At 27.9% G+C, this 18,564-nt stretch overlaps 2 protein-coding genes across 3 annotated transcripts; both read left to right on the top strand.

Annotated features, from left to right (window-relative positions):
* The first annotated feature begins 8,355 nt into the window (after window positions 1-8,355).
* LOC113383056 lies at window positions 8,356-10,607 on the top strand. Its single transcript, XM_026621307.1, has 7 exons — window positions 8,356-8,461; window positions 8,878-9,018; window positions 9,115-9,360; window positions 9,474-9,692; window positions 9,755-9,896; window positions 10,054-10,262; window positions 10,501-10,607. The coding sequence occupies exons 1-7, from the start codon at window positions 8,356-8,358 to the stop codon at window positions 10,605-10,607; spliced, it is 1,170 nt and encodes a 389-aa protein (XP_026477092.1).
* Window positions 10,608-11,752: 1,145 nt separating this feature from the next.
* LOC113382843 (zinc finger protein ubi-d4) lies at window positions 11,753-18,308 on the top strand. 2 transcript variants are annotated; one of them, XM_026621090.1, is made up of 11 exons: window positions 11,753-11,975; window positions 12,039-12,148; window positions 12,424-12,517; window positions 12,584-12,755; window positions 12,869-13,048; window positions 13,279-13,375; window positions 15,597-15,905; window positions 17,455-17,619; window positions 17,778-17,906; window positions 17,986-18,098; window positions 18,168-18,308. In XM_026621090.1, the coding sequence occupies exons 1-11, from the start codon at window positions 11,920-11,922 to the stop codon at window positions 18,291-18,293; spliced, it is 1,551 nt and encodes a 516-aa protein (XP_026476875.1). In that variant the 5' UTR covers window positions 11,753-11,919; the 3' UTR covers window positions 18,294-18,308. The 2 variants fall into 2 exon arrangements, with proteins under 2 accessions (XP_026476875.1, XP_026476876.1); XM_026621091.1 differs by lacking the exon at window positions 15,597-15,905 and having other exon boundaries at window positions 11,754-11,975.
* Window positions 18,309-18,564: the final 256 nt, after the last annotated feature.

Below are 18,564 nucleotides of genomic sequence, written 5' to 3'. Positions count from 1 at the left end.
AATAATACCGATTACTATGGCAAATACTTTTTCTTAGGACTAATCTCAGTACAAGAAAGCAAGCAAATTATTAAACTAACTTTTGAATAAGTTTCAATTTAAATAATTGGGATACTGATATTGTTATGGTATCGAACCAATATTTTATGACAGTATATTGCAAAATCAATAATATTATCATATTATTATGGATTATAATGTTATGTCCAATTACAATATTCCTATTACTAATAGTAACATATGTTACAAGTACTAAAAATCAGGTCAGTTCTATATTAGTAACATAAAAATTCAAAATAAAAAAAAATGATGGAAAAAAATACAATTGAACATAATATTATGATCAATAATAATATGATAATATTATTATCCAAACCATACACTTGTTCAAAACGTATTATAGACGTTCTTAAAATTGGACATTTTCAGATTGAAAAACAAAGATTATTTTAAAAGTTTTATTATATGGAATATTTGGACATTTAACATCAGCGTATTTTACATTTTTCATTACACATTTATATATTAATTAAATATAATTAATAAAATAATTAAATTGATAATTATCATACTTATAGCTAACAATAAGATGCAACTATTTTCCACACCACCCAGGAGGTATAGTTGCCAGGCGCGCTTTTTTTAATGTGGTGTCGCCGTACAAATTGAGTACAGCCCTAGTCCACTTACAAAATAACTTAAATTAATTAACTAAACCTAATTTAAGCCTAACTTAAATGACCCAAATGTAACATGAAAAATACCCCGCGAGATGATTAAATGTACTCGTATATGAAGATCTTCTTTAGGAAAAAACCGTAGACGATGCAAGAACCTGCTAGAAATTAAAGGTAAAATTGTAATGTACTTTTGTAATTAAAGGTAATTTTGTAATGAAAAGAAAAAAAAAGAAAAAAAAAAGAAAAAAAAAGTATTTACATGATGTACCCCCCTAAGATCCACCATGTAAATACTTTAACTTCATAGGTTCCCAGCACTATGAAGCTTATAGAGGAGTGCATTTATAAAGGTCATAAAATTGTGTATTAAGTATTGTTATATGAATTAATTTTAAATAATTGTGAAAAAACGCGAAATCTATGCAAACTGGAAGGTCCTTGCCGTCTTCCCCACCCATTTTTAAAATAAAAAATAGTAAACTACCAGCCTAATGTATTCTAACCTAATTTTGACTTAATAATATATCCATGTGTACGTCCTCCAATTTTGTAGTCAATTTTCTGGTTGGTTCTAATCTTGTATGTATCTTCATCTCGTATGGATCTTGATGTTGATGTTTCACTGTATGTATCTTGATCTTGAATTATATCTTGATCTTGATTTGTAAATATTAAGGTTTTGCACTGTATATATCACGATATATCATTGTACACAACACTGTCTGGCACTGTATTTAACACGATTTTGCCCAAAATATATCTTATTTATAATATGTATATAAATCCGTCCACGAATCAAATATAAAGAATGAAAACGTAAATGGGGCCCCGATAAAATAATAATATAGTATATAATATAATAATAATATAGAAAATGATCGCAAATAAACTAATATCTTATGATCTATCTTAGCAAGTAAGATACTTATCAACATAACGTTCTCCTGGTCGTGTGCTCCTGGTGGTGGTAAAGTGGTCCATCCTACTTAGCAAAGTGATCTATCTTAGTAAGTAACAAACTTATCTGAATATAACAAACGTTCTTCTGGTCTTGTGCGCTCCTGGTTGCAAAGTGGTCCATTCTATCCTTGTACACTGGTAATCACTAACGTCCTGGTAAACATTCTTCCGTTTTAGTAATAGTGTTTTAGGATCTATTCCTCTGGTAACTTCTGTGTTCAACCTAAAATTAAAATTTTATTTAATTCTATCAATATTAAAAAGATTTGTACATAGCTCAGAGTTTCTTACCATGTCCTGAAAATTGCCAAGTTCAACCACTTATAAATTCAGCATCTTCCACCAGGAGACTCATTGTGCGACCAGTAAAAGTAAAGTTAATTCTTGAAATTGTGTTCATTACATTACGACACGAAAAGTAATCAAAGTAAGTTGAAAACATTATAATAGAATTTTATAAATCTAAAAAAAAATTATTTTTTTCCATGGGCCACTTAGCGAAATAATTAAAAAATTAAATTTAATAATAATTGCAAACAAATAATATTAATTGTTAAATTATGTGCATGGGGTTGCGGTGCTTCTGGGAAAACAACGCAGGGGTCCATACACTCAGAGATACAAAACAAAAATTATTCAATTAATAAATTAAATTTAAATGTGAAACCCGACTACTTGGACCTGCCGTGGGGGGTAGGCGGCAGGAACGTAGCTTCAAACGCGCAATTTTCATCATAATACGATTCGTTCGTTTTTCGAAAATTAAAAAAAAAAAAAAAGAAAAAGTGTGGACCATGTACTCAAAATAACGCAAAATGGTAAATAAAAAATTACTTTTAACACTATATCAAATAAACTAAGTTACAATTAATATTAAAAAAAAGTTTAATGCACAATAAGCCTCCGAAGTTATTATTCACTGCACATAACACTATTGGCACTGTATAAAATCTGAAAAAAAACGAACTACATTAAAAATTAATTAAACAACTACATTAAATAATTATAAAAAGTCAATTGCAAATAATTCCAACATAAGTTCAGATATAAATTTTAATGTTGTAATAGTTTTCTAATTCTAATCTTTTTTTCATTATTATTGACTTTGTAGTCAAATATATCAGCCATTTTCAATTAAAATTATTTTGTACAATTATTATACAATACTCATAGTTTAATGTTATAAAATTTAATAAAATTTATACAGGTATTTATTAAAATTATAAATATATATGTATAATTTTATTAAATACCTTTTAAATTAAATTTAATTATTAAATAATTATTAAATTTATTTGAATATACATTTTAATTTAAATATTGAATTATTAAATGGAAAATAGAAATAAGAACATATGCAGTATATATTTCATATGTTCTTATTTCTATTTTTCATTTAATAATTCAATATTTAAATTAAAATGTATATTCAAATAAAATATAAAAAATTGAATTTTATATCATAAAATCATACCTAAATTCTACAGTTGGAATTATTTATATTGTTTAAAATTTTGTATATTGTATAAAATATATACAATATACATTAGATACATAAGTACATACATATATCTGTATATATGTACTTGCGCTTTGATTTGATTTATTTTTATTGAATTATAATTAAAAAAAGTTTGAAAACCATTTTTTATTTATATTACTGGATTTACATTATTTTCAATATTTTAATATAATTTTGGCCAAAGAGTTATTTCAAAACCATTACAGAAACTCTTCGGCAAAAATTATTTTGAAATAGAAAAAATAACATAAATCGATTTATATAAATAATGAACGGTTTCCATTTTTTTATTTATAATTCATTAAACAAAATTAAATAAATCAAAACGCAAGCAAACACCATGCATAAATCATATATTCAAAAAACTGAATATATGATTTTTTTTTAGAAATTACTTGAAAACAGTTTTAGAATAATATTAGTTATTATAAATGACTTACCTTTCACTGTAGTAACTCCACGAGGTCTCAACACAAAAAGAATTAACATTGTTTCTGTGCCAGCTTTTATGGGGGCAAAAAGGCGCCAAAACAATATAAATCGTTACTCGTCATACTCGTTATGTCGTTATGTTTATGTCGTTACCTACATATATTCAAATTCAAATCTTATATTTCTGTCATAGATCGTTATCAATGATAAAATCATTTATCTTTGGTTGTTATCTTATCAATAAATAGTTTTTGGTATTAGGCAATTGATAGCGCTAGTGTTGGCAAAATCACAGAAAACCTGTCATTGTTTATATACATTTGGATTTTTGAAGAAAATAAACAAATAAATTCAGTCTTAAAATATTTTGAATATCTTTTGGAAAGATTATAGTGATTATATGGATACATATACCTAATTTTAATTAAGTCATAATTTAGTACATTAATATAAAGTGAACCTCTGGGTTTTCCTTTTGAAATTCTATGTCATTTGTCAAATTAATTACTCAATGTCTTTCTATGTAGACAGATTGTAATTTATAAGAAAATAAAAAAATAAAAAATGACTACATGAAAAATTTGTGTACTTGGTATGAAATTATATATACTAAAGATAAAATTAAATTTTAAAATCAAAATATATTTTCAATTTATTCAAGAGTTCTATTATACATGTATAATGCAGTGCAGTGCAATTTATTCAAGTGTTCTAAAATACATGTACGATGTATATACACATGTATATACAGTGCTGGATTTACAGTAGGGGGAGTCGGGACTACTGCCCAGGGCTACAAATTTTCGGAGGCAGCAAAATTTGGATAGTGAAAAAAAATTCTATACCATATAATTAAATAATTTTTTTAATAAAATTTTTAATTTCAAGAAATATAATTAACAAAACATTATACAAATGCATTGCAAAATTTGGCAATTTGGCTAATATAAAGATGTTCTTCAGATCTCGAGCCCTCTTAAGATGACGAATTTGTGCACTTCCAAGCTCATAGCGATGAAAAAAAAACTAAATTAGTGACGCACGTTCGAAATTTTTTGAAAATTATTAAGTTTCATTTATTAAGCTTATTAAAATTGAATTTTATTTGAATAATTCGATTTCTATTGATAGCGAAACGTGCTGATTAGTTATTGGCCAAGACAGGTCCAACTGTTTCGGAAATATGGGCCAAAATGCCAAAAATAATAATTCATTTTTTGAGAAACGGAACGTCCAATATCATTAAAAGAAATTTACATATATAGACAAAATGGAGAACTGATTAAGTTTGTGAAAAGCAGGTCTAGCGGTTTCGGTGACCCAATAAAAAAAATTGAAAGAGAAACATTTGGCGGTCAAAAATGATCATTAACCATATGCACATAAAATTATCAGATATTTTAATAATTTAAATTTTGTTTACATTTCTATGAGTTCTGCAAAATTATTTATCTGTTATTCTGCGAGGCGGCGCTTACTTACGCAGGCCGATCGCTTTAATTTTTTTTTTTAATTTTAATTTTTGGTACTGAAAGTTTCAGCAATTTATCTTAAGGCACGATGCCAAGCACCACTATTTACACTATGTAATGCGTAATAATTTTTTTGCAATCAAATAGTTTTTTTAATTTTAGAAAAATGATACATATAAACTATTTTAAGTAAAAAATTTAGGGATGGGGCGGCATTTTTGTCAGTGCCCCAGGGCGCGAAATTTCTAAATCCGGCCCTGGTTATAGGGCACTCCTGTACTGGACCCTTTTCTTCGTGATTAAGGTATTGGATACTTCTAATAGTATTTGATACCTACGCAGGAGAGTTTGGGGTAATATGTAACATGAAGGTAAGTTGTAACACAGCACTTTTTCTAGAAAATAATTAATAGTGAAATAATAAACAACAGTTATGGAATTATTTTTACATTTCAGTAGAGAAACAGTTACAGCAATTATCTTTTTTTTGTCTAAATATAATCAGTGGATCTCAAGATATATTCTTAAAAAATAATCTGTTACAACCAGCTCCTAATGCTCTAGTTCCCCTATTGCAGCAATGTCCAATTTAAACAAAACCACGCATTTAAGTTAAACCAGAAATGGCAATTTTAAAGTTGTTTCTTCCGTCAATGGATAAATTTGATTTTAACTATATATTTATGAATCAATTTGAATTTTTTTCGAGTTCGTCCCTAATTCTGGTAAAGTATTTGACGAAACATTGCCATCATCCCTCGTAATATGTTTGTCGCGTTTGCAGCATCAAGTAGAGAAGTGTGCCGCAAACGCCTGCAGGTCTCACATTGAATGCTTTTCTGATCGTGTGATGATTAGTTGAACATTTTTTTGATACAGATTTAATATGTAATATATTACCTTTGATAAATCGATGTAATTTGAATACTTTGTATGAAAATCGATAATAGCGGTATTATTAAAAATATATGTTTGGAACGTAAGATATATGTTTTCCTAAAGCAATATTTTATTCTTTTGCCCCGGATTGTCCCGGGTTTTCAAAAATATAAGTATAACCTGATTTTTCTGGATAATTGAATAACTAAGTATATATGCGTAGTATACTCATATGAAACAATAGATTATGAATGAGTAATATTTCGAATGCAAAACACCAAAGTGTTAAAATAGAATCTCACATTCTATTTTTAATTTTTCGAAAATTAGCTACCTTCTCCCTACTGTCCCAACGCAACTACCGTTGTCTACAAGTTGTCGTCCCAGTTTTGACCTAAAAAATATGGTTACTATTGGCCACCTTAGTTGTATCTAAAGTAGCTTACTTTGAAGTACACGAAAAAGTAGTAGTTACCTGAACGTATGTGTGAAAGATTCAATCAGTCAATATATCAAATCATTAAAATTCTTATTAAAACATACCAATTGTCCATCTCATTGAACATGAATTTACAATTCAATCTCTACGCACTCTTCAAAAAAGTACCTTAGACACGATTATGTAGAACACTTGCATTTTGCCAGCATGGCATCATTTTGAATTCAGTCTGAAGCACATTTCGCCCTCCACAACCCTTCGATATGAAGTGTCCCTTCGATGAGTATTATGCGTATATTTGTACACAATGCCAGAGCGGTATTTTTTAATAGAAGGACATTAAATACATTCGGGGGTTGTATAGCATGCAAAAAATTGGAGTGGACATATGCAGATCTATGAAGAATTATAAAATATTAAAAAATATATAAATATGAAAAACAAAAAAATAAATTCACAATTTGATAAAATAAAGTAGGGTAGGATAAAAGTAAGAAAAATTGGATAACTCAAAAACAAGTAAAATTGAGAATTTTTTAACGACAATATTTGAAAGTATAGGGAAAAATATGTGTAATCAGCCATTAACTTGATTTTTACGATGTCGCTATCAGGAGATAAATGGAAATGTATAAAAATCCATAACAAAAGTATTTTCATTCGTTGATAATTTTTTTGGTTGTGAGCACTGTTGTTTAGTTTACGAGACCAAAATATAATTTAATTGTTTTATAAGACGTGTTGTTAATTTTAAGTTAGATTCCACAGTTTTTTATATTTATATAAAAGTTTACATGCGGGTGGGGTGTTAACAATTAAAAATAGTAAATAAAATAATAATTAGGCATTTTTTCGTTAGTAACTTATCTTATAATTAACTGTTGATTTGAATTAGGTCCATATAGTAATCACTTCTACATTTTTCAAATATTGGGAGATATTTTTAACTACCGTTATATCTGAATAAATAGGTGTTTGGTATACCAACAGATTCTTAGTTCTGGTTTGTCCTTAAACAAATATTTGAAATCAATTATTAGAACAAATACATCGGTATAAATTCTTGGATATGACTATGTTCAAAGAAACCGCTCTACTAATTGTCAAAATGTTCTCAGTACAAACTTTAAAACAAATCTTTTTTCAAATTTTTATAATTAAGAATATCTAAGTATACTTATAAATTATTTTAATTGACAAATTATTTGCGAATTTAATTGATATGTAGATAGACAGATATATTAAAGAAAATTTACAATCCAACGATATACTTTGCAATGTGTTAAAATAAATTTTAATTATCAAAGATTTTATTACATAAAATTCATTTAATCATGAATCTCCATGTTTTCATTTCTACCAAATTGTTTTTTGTTCTTATTGTACTTTCACTAATAATTTGATTTGCTCAGCTAAACTTAACTAAAACTAATCTAACTTGAGCTAAAAAATAAAGTAATTATATAGTAATTTTTGGACAACTAATAAAACTATAAGATTAAATAAAATATGGTAATAATATATGGCAAGAATGTGACCTCCTTATTAAATTAAGAAGCTTAATAAAATTTAAACAACATAAATAATTATATATATTGCACCTGTAAATACATATATCATTTATCAATATTCACAACTGATGGCATAACATTGTATATCATCTTCAAAATAACTTCTCTTAAATTTTAAATATTAAAATATTTTAAAAACAATTTTACTGAATCTTTCATTTATATTTTAACTTGACTGTATTATTTATTGATTTTATCTAATAGTTTACTTGCCGACACCAATACCCGATCGCAAACAAACAAAGATGACAAACTTTAAGGAGTTCGTTGCTCTATGTGGGGTCTCTATATTTGTAATGGACCTCCCATCGATTCCAATGGGAACTATATAAAGAAAATCATGGCTTTAAATGAAATAGAATAGATATTTAGTGCTAATGGAATCATATTCATTTAAAAAATGCTTAATTTTATTGCTTTAACGTTTTTAGTATGCATATCAGCAAGTTTGGTAACCGCCAATTCGGATTACCCTTACAATGATAATACATACAATGGTTTTATGGGTATGTATCTAATTAATAAAGTTAATAACATTTTTTTCTGGTATTTATTTATTTGTTTATGTATATATTATTTCTGATATAAATCATTATTATATTATATATAATTAATGGATTTTTGGTTTAGATACGTATCAAATTCACAATTATAGTTTCAGAAGTTTCTAAAAAGTTCAATCAAAAATGTAAGATTTTTTTTCTTTAGACTCCTAGCTTGAAAGTTTAATTTATCATATCTTATTATTATTATTTATCATAAATTATGTAAAATTTCAATGCACTTTAGTCATGTGACCAATTATTTTCAGAAATTGTTAAATTGATACTAAACAGTAGTTACTTTGATTAGACCATCGGAGGAGTGCTGTATTCATTCCGTTGGCTCAAATCAAATTGTTTATATCATATTATTTTTTCAGCTGCATTTATGAATTCATGGAATCAAAACAGAGAATGCCAAATTGGGCCTCAAACGGGCGTTTGCATGTCCAGAGCAGAGTGCAGGAGAGAAGGTGGAGTTTCTGGTTCTGGTTGTGGAATGTTTGGCACTTGTTGCATCGGTAAATGATCAATGAAAAATGCAATATTTTAAAAAAATATAAGTTTTAGCTTTTTGATCCTGAGAATTTAATGTTATAATAATAAATTGATTACAGTTCAGAGAACATGTGGCGCCAGGGTCAATCGCAAAATCAGCTACCTAGAAAATTTGGGCTCAACGTCGAACAGAGGTCAATCCTGCTCTTACACTATACTTGCAAGTAGTCCAAAAGTTTGTCAAGTGCGATTGGATTTTGAAACATTCACTTTAGCACAACCTGATCCGATGACAAACATGTGCAAAGATGATTATGTCGTATTCAATGGACTTCAATTATGCGGAGAGAATTCTGGACAACATGGTAAGTGAATTTATAGTTGATTTTAAGTAAAATTATTTAGAAATCACCATCAATATTTATTTCATTTATATTATTCACTTTATTTCTTTTAAGAATTATTTTATTATTTTCAGTATATTTGCCGCTTAACTACACAGACGGTGCTCGCCAAGTTGACTTTACATTCCACTTAGCTGATCGTCTTTCCTCTGGCAATTCCATGCCACACGCTCGATGGAGAATAAAAGTGACCCAGTTAGAATGTCCTGATCGAGTTGCAACCAAATTCACCAACAACGGACATTTAAGGAATAATCATCAGAAAAATACTAATGATGACTCATTCTGGATTGGTAACAAGTTGGAATAGCATTGGATTTAGACTTGGAGGATTTACTTTTTTTTCAATTTTTAGCTCCACCAGGCTGCTTGCAATATTATCCACAACGTGATGGGGAAATATCGTCTTTTAATCTGGGTGGAGATACAGGTCCTTATCTAGCAAATTTAGATTATGCTATATGCTTTAGACGAGAAGAAAATACACGATATATTGAGTAAGTCACTACTTTTATATGTCATTGAAACATTATTCTTATAAAAATTAAGATTCGTAATTTTATCAGTTTTTCTTCAAACATTTCGAAATATTTACATAGACCTCATATCCAGTGATGTCAATCTCTTGTAAATCTAAAAATGAATCTTTCTCAGATTCAATACAAGAACGTTTCAAGTAGCAGCAAATGATGTACTTGCCGGTGAATTTGGCGCAGATGATCAATGTCAACGTGGTGAAGAAACACAGGGTTCACAGGAAAGTGCAGATTTTCTTGAGCTACCAGGAGGAGTGCTGGTTTCTCAGGCGTTATCATATTATACTAAATATTGCGGAACATTAACGTCAACAAATTTGCTAAGAGGTAAAGAAATTTGTTCTAGATATTTATAATTACGTATAGTAAAAGATCTTTATTTGCGGGTGATATGTTCTCTTTATATGCTCTAAAGAAAAAACCATGAAGAAAATTTTATGACGGGATCCTAGGCTACAATATATATATATATATATATATATATATATATATATATATATATAGATATATATATAAATATTGAATAAAATGATTTAAATATTAATTTATTTATTAATCGTTTCAGCAACAAGTCCTGGTCCACTATATGTGAGATTTGTTAGCGACGGATTAGTTAATGACCAAATTAGTCCAGAAATTGGATTCAGAATGCAGTATAACTTACGAACATAACATATCTATAGTATAATGTAATAAATGTAAGGATAACAGGATACAATAAGTTATTTAATATAAAATATTTATTATCATATATTTATTGGATTTTTTTGCGAATAAATGTGGTAGTTAAATATAAACATAACAGTTATTGTAACAATAAAAAATTGCATTTGTCAGTATTCGTTAATTAGCATTTGTTACGGTGCACATTAAACCGGTCCTATATTCAGATTTTAATCATAATAATAATTTTAAATAACTTAAGTTGCGCCACATAACATATTTAATATTTTTATTATAATAATATATACGTAATAAGTTTAATTTCGTTTTGAACTATTTTGTCTAGGCGTTTTAAAATTGGCAACCGTGTTGCAACTTAAAGCTCCCTCCCCCTTTCATTGTGAGCCGCATATAAAAAAAAGATAAAAAATTTGAAAAACTGAATGATAAATAAGTATTTACTAATAACACAGTAATATTATCTGTTATTTAGTAGTTTATAGTTTTTATTTATCAACTATGAAAGCTTAAACGAGTTTAAAAAGCTCTTTAAGTTGCTCATATATTTTTACTTTGAAAGCTTAAGATTTGATTAATAGACAGAACCTTAGATCTGTACATATAATTATATATGAATTGTATGAGTAAAATATTATAACTATTAATATATAATTTAAATATTTTATTCGTTTTGAACAGTTTTGTCTAACGTACTTTAATGTTGGCAACAGTGTTGAAACTTAAAGCTCCCTTTGTTGTGTGAGCCGTCTTTAGAATATAAAATAGATAAAAAATTAAAAAAATCAAATGATAATTGAGTATTTACTAACAACACAGCAATATTATCTATTATGTAGTAGTTCTTAGTTTTTTTTATCGACTACGAAAAGCTTAAACGAGTTTTAATAGCTCTTCAAGTCGCTCATTTATTTTTGCTCTTAAAGCTTATAAGTATGTACGACAAATAGACAGAGCTTTTAGTCAAATATATATTAGTTGCATAAATAAAATATTTTTGTTATTATTGTTATAAATATTTTAAATTCAAAACTTTAAACGTAAAATAATTTCGTTGCTAAAGTTAGCCATTCTGAAAAATGACAGTTCTCATGACGCTGGAAAAGATATTGATGTGCATTAAACGACCACCATTTTGTACGCCGCTTGTTCTATTAATTTTATGTTTAGAAAATAAATAAGGAAACCCAATAAAAAACATATAGCCATATTTTATTATTGTTTATAACGATATTTATTGACACATAATAATTAATAAGTTTTAGTTTTGTGACCCATGTAACACTTAAATCTGTTTTTAATTATGGCTGTAGTGGGTGTGCAATTAAATCCTGTGAACAATTTGCCAAAAATTGAAAGGTAATTATTGTTTATTCAATATGAATGTTCTAAGTTCAAAGTACTAATAATGTATGGTTTTAGTTTTCTCAATGATTCTTCATATAAAGAAGCTATAGAAAGTTCTTCGAACTTTAATACAAGACTATGTGTAGAAAGGCGATTACGAATGCCATTTTTGGATCCCCAGACTGGTATGAAATATTTACATTAGTTTTATCTAATTAATACAATATTAATAAATATAGTATATTGCATTATTGTTATTTTGCATTGCGATATAAAAATTTACGCTCTTCGGATACTCTAAACTGTATATACACTTAAATTCCTAATTGCTTTATATCTTTAAGTCATTTTTGAAACAAATTGGTTATCACACTATCAGAATTATTATATGTAAATGAAAATATTATCGTTTCAATATTTCGAATGTATTTATATTTCTAAGAATCATGTTTCTATTCAGGTGTAGCTCAAAATCCATGTGCACTTTTTATGAAAAAGAAACAACGAATGCCCGGAATGCGGGAAGGACAAATTTATACATACCCTTCTGCACGGTTTGTTAAATACAAATTTTTTAACCATTTTTGTATGTTATAAGTATTTTTATTTGGATTTTGTAGATGGAGAAAAGCAAGAAGACAATATTTGAGACATCATCAACCTTATACTGATATTATAGAACATGAAAGTGATATTCATACTGTTATAAATCCTGAACAACAGGTCACTGGGCCTTCTGAAACAGAAGTACCAGAAACTAGTCAATCACATCTAAAAGATGAACCACCAAGTGTAAATATGATTTTACTATACTGCTTTATATACTTGATAATTTTATTAACATTTTTACTTTTATTTATTGTTGGCAAAGTGTGTTATATATAATGAAATTACAATTATTACAGGAATGGTTCTATGATGAATTAGAACTGCATGAACTAGAAGCCTTAGAGGATCCTGATCCTGATTCAGATTATGATTATGAAGAATCTTATAGCAAACGAAGAAAAAAGAGGGGCAATGCTAAAGGTCGTTCCAGTACTGCAAATTCTGAAAATCCACCTGCCAAAAGAGGAAGATCTGGGGTTTGTAGAGATTCTGATTTAGATTTTTATTATATATATTTTATGTGTTCTATTACCAGTATGTATTCAGTCATAAAATCAAGTCCTTACAAAAAAGTATATTATAATCTTTTTGCTTAAGCAATGAACATTAAAATGATATTTGAACAAACAATAGTAAAAAAAAATACTTATATATGTATATACAAATAAAATTATTTGAACAACTATTGATTTAAAAAAAAATTTAGGCCGGTCGTGGAGGTGGTAGAAGGAAGACACAACCACCTGCTCCACCGCCACCTTATGAGGTAATGGTTGAAGGTGACAAACCATATGGATGTGAACGTAAGTTATTTTTAAATTTTCACCTTAGTATTAAAGATAATTTGAGATATTTTTATCAGATATTGTTATGATATGAATTTTTTTTTCAAGCATCTAGATAATTTTTGCTATTGCTATACATACATATTGTCTCAGCCAATCCTTTGTCAACAGATTTAATATTGCTCTGCATTTATATAATCCAATTATTAGTACTATAAAATGTTGTTAGTTTGTATTTAAAACTACATTACTTGAAAATCATTTTATTATGTTTCACTGTTCCCATGAATGAAATAATTATACATGCAATATCTGATCAAAATTGCATCTTTATGGTCTGGGTGGTTTTTATGCATGTCTCGCTTTATTAATTTAGCTTTATGGTAAACTTTGTATTATTATTTAACATATTTTTCATTTTATTTATTAAACTATAGCTATAACGAGATTAATATGTTGTTATGCTGCAATTTTTGTTTATTAATATTAGGGTATTTAAATTTTAATATTGATTTTGTATTTCATAACTGTAGTGTACTGTTTATTTTATCTTTATTTATATATTGTCGATATAATCTTACAATATAATTTTGTTGCACTAATGATGTATTTTCCAGATTTTTTTTCATACAGTAACATAGAAATTGTCTATGCAGCCAGAATTGCCTACCCGATACCCAAAATACACAATAAAGTCAATGTTTTACAAAATTATTATTTTTTTTAATTTAAATTCAATTTTTGATTAAATATTAAAACATGTGTTCTTAAGATATTTAGAACTTAAATTAATTTTAATTATGAGAATAAGGTTCACGCGTTTTGGTATAAAATGTTCTTGTATTTGTGTATATAGAAATTATCTTTATATTTGCTTTTAAACAATAAATTTTATCGGACTTCTTTTGTTATTTTAGGTGGAGGGAGGTATGGCAAAAAACGGACTTAGGCAAATGATGAGTACAAAAAAACTATGCGACCAAAAAGCACAGGTTTCATAAATTTGACCAAAAATTACATTGCCCGTCAAATGTGATATGAAAACAAATCTGGATTCTTTTAAATAACTTTCAACTGTACTTTAATAAAGACTTTTGGAAGGTTTTAATATTTAAGCATCTAATATTGTTTTGTCTTGAATTTCCTATTTTTAAATAATGAAGATTTAGCAATTTTGAAAACGACTTGTTCATAAATAATTTAATTTTTTTTCTCAATATTAGATGTGTTTTTATATTATTCAAGTTAATATTTACTGCAGCATTTCATGCTCTTTAGTTAACAGTCAAAGTCAATTAGATTAAATATTTTATGAAGAATTTAATATATAATATTACGGCTGAGAGGCTAGTGGCAATTGTTCGACATGAAGCTCTAATGTATGAGAAAATTCTGCCGCCAGCCTTGTAGCTATAAATGAATTGATATTTTGCTTCTATTTTATATCATAGTTACATGATTCTATTTGATAGTTTAGAGCAATTTAATACAAAGTTACTGCATATCTTGTTTAACTCTAGATTTATTATTAATCTAGTGTTACATATGGTTTTAAAAATTAGGGTTGTACCCTCGAAGTTGATTTGATTAATATTAGCAAATATGAAATATTATACCAAAGGTTCATTTTTCGGTTCATTATGCTTCGTTAAAAGTTTGTAATTAAACAATAGTGTAAATCAATTTTTGCATATGTAATTGTAGCTATAGAAACTGTTTATACATTATGAACTAAAGGGACTGATATTTAAACAAAATAAAAAAAAAACTAGAGGAAATAAAACATATTTATACTTAACTTTCTGTCTATCATTCTCGGTGTCGGTACTTTTCTATAACTTTTTAATTCTAAAGATAAAGAGTGGAAAGTGCCAATAAAACATTTTTTATTACTTCTGGAAAGTTTAACACAACCTATTTATCATTGTTTGAGGTACTTAGTGTAATTTCATTTACACTTTTCATTATTATACTTTTACTCTTCTTTAGTACTTCTACATAAGTGGACACGATTTTTTTTTTCAATTAAACCTAAGTTGTATGGTTCTCTGGGGTATAGATACAATTGGACTCCAAGGTTGTTTTTATTACATCTGTTCATACATGTATTAAACAAATAAAATAGTTGCAATTCTATTCAATCAAATGAACAGCATGAATATTATTTTGTAATTAATTCCAACAAGAGGAGGTAAGTGCAGTTCCGATGTTTCGAATTTTGTTATGGGTTTATTCGCAGTGTGTGGTGCCAAATACAAGACTAGACCAGGACTTGTTTATCACTATGGTCATATTCACAAAGAAAACGCTAGTGATGGCGATTCCCGCGATTCTAGCGGTAAACCGCCGCCGGCTGCCACTGCAAATTCTCCCGTCAACAGTGAGGGGTCGAATTCCACTTCGAATAGCGCACAGCCGCAACCGCAAACGCAGCAGCAACAATCTGCAGCTAAAACAGCAGAAAAAATTGATCCAAAAGCGCCTGCCACAGAGTATCAGGATAGCTATGTTACGTTCCTCAACAGTCCAACATCTGCCGCGCCTGCCGGTACATTCTTTGTTAAACGAATTATACAAAGCTCTTACTTTTCAATAACTAATTTTTGGGTATCTACAAAGATTATGTAAAAGCTAACTGGTTGCACTATGCTAATCTAATGATTAATTTTTAGCTTTTTATTGTTCTTTGTACAATCAACATTACCTTAGCTCAAAAAATGAAATATTCTTAAATTATTGGTGTTCATAGCGAAATATTGTGTAGCATCTTTATAATATAAGAGATTGCGTTTTATAAATCAATTAAACCTAATGATTACTGCATAAGATATGAAATTTAGCCTTTGTGAATTTCTTAAAAATTTCTATCGATAGCATAGTGTGATCAACTTCGGTTTTTCTTATCTTATGAATGTTTTCTGTTCAATGAACTTGGGAGTTACATTGCAACTTGTGAAATGGTGAAACTTTAGTATATCTTTCTAGTTTAATTTATTTTAAAGTTTAATGTGTACCTATTGTCTTGCTATATTAAGTTTGAAGTTATGTTTTTTCTTAAACCTTGATCTTGTGTTTTCTGAACATACTTCTGTTTTTAAATTTGATCATCCTACTTTTCCTCTTCTTCAGACAAAGCAATTATACATGGTTTCTTAAATGCATTTGAAAAAATTACTTTTTGTCCTTGTTTATTTGTTGAAGCATTCTAAATACTTGTCTTGGATTATTTTCATTTTAATTATTGGAGATTATTTAAAACGAATTACATTATATAAGTGAATGCTAATGTTTTAGTAGGAATGAAGTTCACTCTTTGCTAATATTTAGCAATGGAATACTTTTATGCTTTTTTTTTTAATAATTTATAAAAATTCTTATGCTCTAGGTGCTTGAATGTTATCTTGGAATTGATACATGTTGCATTTATATTAATGATTGATTTTATACATTTCAGGACAGAAAAACGACTTCAATTTTCTTTTACGATAATTATATGCATGCAAGTTTATATTTTTTTCTAAATTTTATTTCATTGTTTTGCTGATGTATTTTGTTTGATTCGCTAGTTCTGTTTCTAAATTTCGGCTGCCTATGTTATTTGTGTATAAATTAGAATACCTCAGAATTTTGTAAATTTATGATATTTATGCAAGTTTGTAGACAGCACAAGAGGGGCAAATGAGTGACAAATTACACTATACTTGTTAAACACAATTTATTACTTAGTTTTAATGTTAGACTTGAAATATGTATACTACAGAAATCAAGATCAATATCGAGATGCTTTTGTGTGAATAATCCTGGTTATGTTTTTGTAGTATGTGTATCGTCAGCCTTAATTGCATGCCGCTATATATTGGTTTTATCATATACAAGCATTATACATATTCGCAGTAAAACAAATTCATTCTACTATTGAAACATTTATTATTTACAATTAAATAGTAAACTCTAACAAGTGTTATTTCAAAATTTGTATAAAGTCTCACTCATTTACAATGTGTATGATAAAACTGCTGATCTAATTGTGCAGTGTTTAAAATATTTTTAATATTACCTGGCAAGTTAAATGTTATATTAATTTTAATTTTATGTAGGTACACCGAAAGGCCGCAGTCGCTCTAATTTACCTGCAAATTCACCAGTTGTACATTTGCCTGCCACTATTTTACCAGAAGATCCGCCCATGCCTGTTCTTACACCAGAACCAAAAACAACAGAAATTAAAGATGTCGAAAATCCATCAACACCAGTTAATAAACGTAATAATTTTTGCTTATATTTATATTTATCATTATATACTTTACCATACTTATATTTAGAAGTGTTTTGGATTTTTATAACTATTACTTAATGATTATGACATAAGTTATAATTAAAATGAGTAAATAATGCTAATTTTATCTAATAATAATTATAGCTGGTCCAGCAGAAAAGGGTAAAGCTGCTCCTTCACCATATTGTGACTTCTGCCTAGGTGATCAGCGTGAAAATAAGAAAACAGGAACTGCAGAGGAACTGGTATCATGCAGTGATTGTGGAAGATCAGGTTTGAATATTTTGATATTTTTTTAAGAATAGGTTTTCAAGAAATAATGACTCATTTATTTATTTTTTAATTTTATTAGGTCACCCATCGTGTCTACAATTTACTGCAAATATGATTGTATCTGTTCGCAAGTACAGGTGGCAGTGCATTGAGTGCAAATGCTGTTCTCTTTGTGGTACCAGCGATAATGATGTAATTTCTTATTAATATCCTTACTATTTTTGATATAGTTCTCTTGTGTAACTGATTAATATTTTTTAGGATCAACTGTTGTTCTGTGATGACTGTGATCGAGGTTATCATATGTATTGTCTAAAACCGCCTCTAGCAACTCCACCAGAAGGCTCTTGGAGTTGTCATTTATGCCTTACCGAGTTTCACAAATAATGCTGCAACTCGGATGCTACAAATTGTAATATACATTCTGACTCATGTGTTTAACTATGATGCTGATTGAAGCATGGAATGAGATTTTATTTCTTTTCTGACATTGATTTATTGATGTATAATTTTTTATGTAAGTTATTTTAATTCAAGGATGGAAATCATTTAAGTTAAATTATATGTATATATATATATATATATATATATATATATATATATTGTTAGGGCTGGTTTATGTAGGATATTTCTTAGTTTAATTAATTTTAAAAACACT

Source organism: Ctenocephalides felis, unplaced genomic scaffold (genome assembly GCF_003426905.1).
Source record: "Ctenocephalides felis isolate EL2017-DRISC unplaced genomic scaffold, ASM342690v1 CF-g0.4_SCAFFOLD_03570, whole genome shotgun sequence".
Taxonomy (NCBI): Eukaryota; Metazoa; Arthropoda; class Insecta; order Siphonaptera; family Pulicidae; genus Ctenocephalides; species Ctenocephalides felis.
The sequence above is the reverse complement of the archived record's forward strand: the minus strand, read 5'-3'. Positions and strand labels throughout refer to the sequence as shown.

Coding starts and splice junctions, on each gene's coding strand:
- LOC113383056 (XM_026621307.1), top strand. CDS start 8,356: ATGCTTAATTTTATTGCTTTAACGTTTTTAGTATGCATATCAGCAAGT. Junction 9,693..9,754: donor TGATGACTCATTCTGGATTG/GTAACAAGTTGG, acceptor TTCAATTTTTAG/CTCCACCAGGCTGCTTGCAA. Junction 9,897..10,053: donor GAAAATACACGATATATTGA/GTAAGTCACTAC, acceptor AATCTTTCTCAG/ATTCAATACAAGAACGTTTC.
- LOC113382843 (XM_026621090.1), top strand. CDS start 11,920: ATGGCTGTAGTGGGTGTGCAATTAAATCCTGTGAACAATTTGCCAAAA. Junction 15,906..17,454: donor AACATCTGCCGCGCCTGCCG/GTACATTCTTTG, acceptor AATTTTATGTAG/GTACACCGAAAGGCCGCAGT. Junction 17,620..17,777: donor ATCAACACCAGTTAATAAAC/GTAATAATTTTT, acceptor TAATAATTATAG/CTGGTCCAGCAGAAAAGGGT.